The sequence below is a fragment of the Gobius niger genome (genome assembly GCF_951799975.1).
Source record: "Gobius niger genome assembly, chromosome: 14".
Lineage (NCBI taxonomy): Eukaryota > Metazoa > Chordata > Actinopteri > Gobiiformes > Gobiidae > Gobius > Gobius niger.
In genome coordinates this window covers 7685071-7692620 of record NC_136865.1, presented here as the reverse complement: position 1 = coordinate 7692620, position 7550 = coordinate 7685071, and the positions used below count along the sequence as shown (strand labels likewise).

Sequence of the window (7550 nt, the reverse complement as noted above, 5' to 3'; positions counted from 1 at the left end):
TGTCATACTGTAAAGAATACCTCTGCATCACTGGCTGCTATGGGCAGAAAAGGAGAGAAACTAATGATGTGGACCCCATCCTCCCCTGACCTCAACCCTATTGAGAACCTTTAGAGCCTCAACAAAAAAAAACTTCTATGAGGGTGGGAGGCAGTTTTCATCCAAACAGCAGCTCTGGGAGGCTATTCTAACATCCTGTAAAGAAATCCAAGCAGAAACTCTCCAAAAACTCTCAAGTTTAATGGATTTAAGAATTTTGAAGCTGCTATCACACAAGGGCTCCTATGGCAAAATATAACTTGACCTGTTAAGATTTTTTTGATTCAAATAGCTTTTGGTTTCAGTAAATATGACCTCCTAATGCTACAAATTCAACAAATGACCATTTTCAGTTAATTACAAGCTTTAAAATGTATTGAAACGATGAGTTGCATAATAATTTGGAACAGTGGATTTTGAGGTTTTTACTATATTTATTTTTGAAAAAAATACTGTTATCACTAGGACATTTTTTTCCACCACATTTAAATGATCCTCTACCAGTTAAAGACTTGAAAATTATGCTGACTCTCATTTGAGTCGACAGTTTAGAAAATCTTAGAAAAATGTCATTTGCATCATAATTTGGAACGCAGTGTAAAGCGTAAATTTATTTAATTAAGAACAAGTGACTTTAAAATGTCTATGGCACTGAAACAGACCCGGTTGTGAAAAACTCTGTTGTGTAAAGGGAAATGTTAAAGCTCATGTTGAGTTTTCTAAATGGCACTTATCTGTATTTGCAAATGAACTCTTACAGACACTGGGTTTCTCTCAGAGGACATTGATATTCAATTATTGCAGCTTGTTTCTTTTGCTCTAGCAATCATTATCGAAGATTACCCTGAGCCGTAGCATCGTTGATGTATTTTATCAAAGTACATTTTTTGTGCCTGTTTAACTTGTTTGCACTTGGAGGTAGTAACTCCTTCTATATTACGTGACTGATTTTCCTCTTTCTCTTCTCTCCCGATGCTCGTGGTCTCCTGCCTGCCCCGACCGGTGTCTCCACTTGTTTTTCGCCCTCTCCATGACGGCTCCATTCTCCGGTCCAGCTGTGAGTATTGTTGTATATCACATTTCTTTCGCTTTACGAGCCCTCCGGGTCTACGCTCCACACTAAAAAGCTCATTCATTCAGACAGGTCATTTCCACCACTCAGCAAAATCTCCCAAACAATTCCTCCGTGCTATCACCCTCTCTCTCACAGGAAGCGCCTTTGTCGTTCAGCCCAGAGTGGGTTGCATCACTTATGCCTTTCAACTTGTTGCATGGACAATATCACACAATGTTCTCCACGGACGCCGGATCACGATGAAACTTTGTCCCAAATGCATAGATATGTCAACATACGAGTGTGAGAATGTAATGCTCCGTCCACACCAAACTCGATTTGGGCGTCAAAAACGCGCGTCACGCCCGTTGTTGGACGCCTGTGCTCATTCAAGTCAGACGCTCGTAACCAAGCGTCAAGACGCTCTCGACGCGCGTCAAGAGCGTCGTCGTGGAGCGCGCTGGGAGCCGTTGTCAGTTATCAGTTATCAACATGGATGACATAGAGAGAGTGGCTTGGCTTTTATTGCTTCATAAAGCCAGACAACGTCGTCTACGGGCTCGTCGGCGCCGTGTCTGGATTCATGAGATCGTCCGAAGGCGTTAGGCGTTCTCAGTTTGGCGAGTTTCACCATTTGCTCCAGGAGCTGCGCTCGCACGAGAGTCGCTTTCAACGGTACTTCCGCCGCTTTTAATCCTGGTGTTTAGATAAAGAAGCACTGATGTGTCTTTCTAAAAAAAAAAAAGTCCCAGAGCGGCTGTAGCTCCGGTTCACAAAGAAGCTACGTCCGTGACTTGCGACTTGTTGACATCTGTGGGGCTGGCGTAGAATCTGCCCCGGTGGCTCAGCTACAACGTACGTCACTATGGGGAGAAAGCTCCTGATTGGTCGACGCTTGCGAATTTCGCCAAAAAGTTCAACATTTCCCAACTCGAGCGTCGGCCGCGCTCGATGCCCTGGAGGCGCGTCAAACGCTCACCAAGCTCGAAAAACCTCAAAACGCGCCGCGGAGGAGGCGCGTGACGCGCTGCGGGACATCTTGACGCCCCCCGGAGGCGCGTCCTCCATGTATTTTAAATGTAAACCTGACGCTTTGGAGGCGCCAAAACGAGTTTGGTGTGGACGGAGCATTACACACTTGTGTCGATCAGCTGTCGCTAAGAACTATGTGTAAAAAACAGTTAAATCAGAGATGCAGATGTATTGGCAGCACTTGACAAAACGTAAAGGCTAAAATGATTTATGATTTATATGTATATTCATTTTACATTATTATGTTTATATTTGAGTCTTCAGTGGTGTCGCTTCTGAATCAGTTTGATAAAAGAAACTAATCTCTATTTGAAAAAAATATAAAATGAGTGTCAGGAATATTGCAATTACTTTTTAGAGTACTATGGAACTACGAGTAAATACTCTTGAGTGTTGAATTCAAAACTGCTGGCTCATGCTGCTTATTGCTCTGCATCCTCCAAGATCAGTCAATATGTATTTGTTCAAACAAAATCATTACCATTGTATTGTGCCCATAGGTGTTATTATTAAATATTCAATAATACTGTGTCTTTCTTTTGACATTTATTTATTTTTATTTATGGGTTTATTTGGTCTCAATATCCTCTGCTTTTGAAGAGTCCATGATAAAAACCTCATAGTCTTCGGACAAACATCCAGCCGCTGATCTGTTTCCTGCTAGTTTCCATCCCTGATAAGACCGTGGCCTGTGTGGTCCGCACTGCAGCAGGTGACGCTCCTTGGACCAGCGCGTGGAGACCGCTGGATGAGCGCGTGGAGGGCTTGGAGTTGTAAATTCATTTTTTCCCCTTCGACGCGCACGTACACGATTAAATAACTGATAGCAACAGACACAAATCACGGGCAGTATCTATAGGATATTTATTTAAAGCCAAGAGTGTTTATTTATGATAATGATAATGGGCTATATGCACAGTGACCCCACGTGATTTCCACCTGGACAGTCAGCCAGACGCTGTCCTTCCTGTCCGTTATCTCTTCCCATTAAAAATGAGCAGATCCCCCAGAAATGAAGCGATAGCTCACGATTTGGTAAAGGACAGCGAGTAAAAGTTAAGATGTGACTGGAGCAGGTTAAAAAATATTACGTGAGACGTAAGGACTTCACTGGAGGAAACCTCCGTGCAGGGTTGCCAGGTCCGCGGTTAAACCGCGGAATTGGGTGGTTTTTAAAGCCATTCCGCGGGTGAAAAAAACTGTCCGCGGTTTTTTGCCTTGCTGTAATCAATGTTGAATTGATCAAAATCACTATTGCGAAGGCAAATCCAAGGCTCTGTAAGCTGCTTTTTCAATAAGGGAGGGAAATAGGGGTGGTTTCTCATCATCGCAGGAGCACATGGGCTCTGTTAACTAGTAAACAATATTTAAAATTCCAGCCGCGCCATATGTCCGCGGGTTTTCCGCGGTTTTCAGATATTTTTGGGCGGGTTTGGCTGCCCAGACCTGGCAACCCTGCCTAGGTGTTCATAACGGTGGATGTTTTTGTCTTGAGGCTAACGCGGCTAACAAAATAAAAATTAAAACTAGCGCAAAGTTTTGAACGAGCCACGTGCGCAAAAAGAATCGTCCTGTTAGTAGTTTAAATAATGTTTACTTGTTTACATTTTATATTATAATTTTTTAACACTAGCATTTAGCTCTAAGGTAAAAGCTTATACCTTACGACCACTGGCGCTTCCTTTGGGTGCAGGATTCACAGCGAACATGATGTTTGTAACACGTTGCTGTGACTCCATCAGTAACTCACTGTCCTTAACCAGATCCTGAGCTATCGCTATATTTGTGTGGGACCCTGCTAGTTGTAAAAGTAAACGATCGCCAACCGGAAGTACAGCGTCTGGCTGACTGTCCAGGAAGACGTCACATGGGGAAACTGTGCATATAGCCTATTGTTTTTTTTTATTAAAAAGTGATCATTATTGATTGTGGACGTCTGTTCTTCATTCGTCATAACGTGTAAATGTTCCCTCGAAGGCGCTCTGTCAGGAATAAGTCAGACAGAAGCTGGTCACTTCCCCGGAGCAGGGCCTGAGCTCAGGGTCTTGCTGAGCTTGGTGCGTAAAAGCAGTGATGCGCTGGCGCCTCCATCCATGTGTGGGGCGGCCAACATCGTGCACCGCAGGCCCAGTTTATTTAAGTCGCTCAACTAAACAGGCCCATTTTAATTTTACACCAGTTTCATTTGTAAACGCGCTGATCCGTCCGCACCACTGTCCGCACTCAGTGTCTGTGGCCCGTGACACACTCGCTCACCAGCCGCTCACCATTCGCATTCTTCCTTGCACCGCTCACATTTTCTATTGTGACCGTGACTGCGATTTCTTACAAATCTACTTTGCGATCTTTGTGGCTGATGCAATTTCAATTTTGACGCAGAACAAATGGGGGACAAAATCGCTGCGGTCAATGCGCCAATTGTGCCAGGCCCTTAAAGGGATATTTCAGGATTTTTGACATAGGGCCTCATTTCCTAGTTATCCAGAGTGTTGCTGGTACCTGGAGATATTTTTTTTTGTAATTCATGCAGTTCTTATGTTTGAAGAGTTTCGTGGCGCTAGGCTAATGCAAGGCTAGCACATTTCTACGGTATCAGCTAGCCTGCATTAAAAACAGTCTGACTCACTCCACAGTGCACCTGAGACAAATCACTTATAACACCAGACTAACCATATAAATGTCTGTGTCGATAGAATGATTTTTGGAATATAACTGACCTTGCATCACATGAATGAGCGCATTTGGAGGGACTATTTTCTAGCAGATCACTCCGCCGCTGCATAGCTTACACAAACACGAAGCTGATGCTGCTCAAATATAAAGTATTTTAAATGCAAAATGGTTAAAATTATTCTATCGACACAGACATTTATACGGTTAGTCTGGTGTTATAAGTGATTTGCCTCAGGTGCTCTGTGGAGCGGGTCAGACTGTTTTTAATGCAGGCTAGCTGATATCATAGAAATGTGCTAGCCTTGCACTAGCCTAGCGCCACAAAACTCTTCAAACATAAGAACTGCATGAATTACAAAAAAAATAGCTCCAGGTATCAGCAACACTCTGGATAACTAGGAAATGAGGCCCTATGTCAAACATCCTGAAATATCCCTTTAACGTGCCTTTCTGTTGAAAGTGAATTGGTAATAATAATAATAATACATTTTATTTAAAAGCGCCTTTCAGAACACCTTAAAAACAGAATAAAACAGACTAAAACATTATTGAGAAGGTGAGCGGGTAGCTGGGTGGTCTAAGACTGTCTGAACAGTTGAGTTTTGAGTTTGGATTTGAAGAGTGGCAGAGAGATGGTACGGAGGTCGGAGGGGAGAGAGTTCCAGAGCTGGGGAGCAGAGCGGCTGAATGCTCTGTGCCCCATGGTGACGTGTTTGGCCGACGGGACGGAGAGTTTGAGTGTGGATGAGGAACGGAGAGTGCGGGCAGGAGTTGCGATGTGGATTAGATTTGGAGAGAGTGGAGGAGGTGCCTACGAGAAGGACTGTTTTGGAGCTGTTCAGTTTGAGGACCGAGGGCAAGGGAAGATGGAGGAAGACATGAAGATGGTTTGGTAGAGAGGTAGAGCTGGGTGTCATCCGTGTAGCAGTGGAAATGGATGTAAACACAACATTCATGTGTTTACGAAGGGTAAAAACCCTTCAGAAGACGCAGCGCTGCTTTTAAATGAAACAAGTTTCAGTGTACTTTCTGTACGAGACGCTGGTTATTTCCCAGAGCAGTGGAGTCGCCGCCAGAGAAAGGTTTTTAACCCGGTTTTATATTTTTGCTTCACAGCAACAGAAGAACCTGGAGGGTTACGTGGGCTTCGCAAACCTCCCCAACCAAGTATACAGGAAATCAGTGAAGAGAGGCTTTGAGTTCACGCTCATGGTGGTGGGTGAGTATCTGTCAGTCTGCACTGAACCTGCGCCTCTGGGAAGCACAGCCCAGTAGGAAAGTGGGATTAAGTTTAAAGGGATATTTCAGGATTTTTGCCATAGGGCCTCATTACCTAGTTATCCAAACCTGGGGGTCGCAAGACGAATTTGGGGGGTCGCCAGATCATGTAGATAAAATATACATACTTTTTAAAAGTATATTATAATAGTCTATTGTCGCATGTGTGTGCTATTTTACCATTAAATGTTATTTTATATGAGTGCCATTATATGTTCTTAATTCGATGAATTTTGTTTTAACCTTTTGTTTTTTATATATATATATATATATATATATATATATATATATATATATATATATATATATATAATGGGGCTCGCGGCTCCAAAAGGTTGAGAACCACTGTGCTAGGCTAATGCCAGGCTAGCACATTTCTATGGTATCAGCTACCCTGCATTAAAAACAGTCTTACTGGTGTTATAAGTGATTTGCCTCAGGTGCACTGTGGAGTGCGTCAGACTGTTTTTAATGCAGGCGAGCTGATACTGTAGAAATGCACTAGCCTTGCATTAGCCTAGCGCCACGTAACTCTTCAAACATAAGAACTGCATGAATTACAAAAAAAATATCTCCAGAAATTAGCAACACTCTGGACAACTAGGAAATGAGGCCCTGTGTCCAAAATCCTGAAATATCCCTTTTAAGGTACTGTACGTAGGCCCATTTCTCCTTTGCAATTTGTATTTTACTGTCCTTCTTAAGGCTCATTCATACTTCACAAGACGCAAGAACTTCTTGTTCTTGCACCCCGAGATGCAGAACAAAATGAAGTCACTTTTGCCCTGTCCCCATGGAACTATTGTCAGTTACAAAAGGTTTCCATGGCTACAAGGCAAATGTGACTTCATTTTGTTCTGCATCTCGGGGTGCAAGAACAAGAAGTTCTTGTGTCTTGTGGAGTATGAATGAGCCTTTAGACTGCTTATAATGCTTATTTAGAATAGGGGTACCGGCTACAAATATCCGTTATTGAATTGATACCAGTTTTGGCTCTCACTGCTTAAAAAAAGAAGAAGAAAAAAAAAGGTATAGCCTTAGAAGGTTGTTTTCCAAAGGATGGGGACTGTCAACCCTAACGTCGGGAATCAACCTTTTTTGTGGCAAATGTGCTGGCTGTTGGCTTGGTTTTGGTAGTAGCCTTGGTAGTAGCCTTGGTAGTAACCTTGGTAGTGGCCTTAGTGGTGGCCTCGGCAGTAGCCTTGGTAGTAGCCTTGGTGGTGGCCTTGGTGGTGGCCTTGGTAGTGGCCTTAGTGGTGGCCTCGGGAGTAGCCTTGGTTGTAGCCTTGGTGGTGGCCTTGGTGGTGGCCTTTGTAGTGGCCTTGGTAGTGGCCTTAGTGGTGGCCTTAGTGGTGGCCTCGGGAGTAGCCTTGGTGGTGGCCTTGGTAGTGGCCTTGGTAGTGGCCTTAGTGGTGGCCTTAGTGGTGGCCTCGGGAGTATCCTTGGTGGTGGCCTCGGCAGTAGCCTTTGTGGT

At 43.8% G+C, this 7550-nt stretch overlaps 1 protein-coding gene across 2 annotated transcripts in view; it reads left to right on the top strand.

Moving 5' to 3' along the window:
• Positions 1-5920: 5920 nt before the first annotated feature.
• The window catches only part of septin7a (septin 7a), a 50770-nt gene continuing 49140 nt past the window's right edge, over positions 5921-7550 (top strand). For both annotated transcript variants that reach the window (XM_079571308.1, XM_079571307.1), the window contains exon 1: positions 5921-6017. In XM_079571308.1, coding sequence (XP_079427434.1) covers positions 6008-6017 — 10 coding nt within the window. In that variant the 5' untranslated portion in view covers positions 5921-6007. The remainder of the gene's footprint in view (positions 6018-7550) is intronic.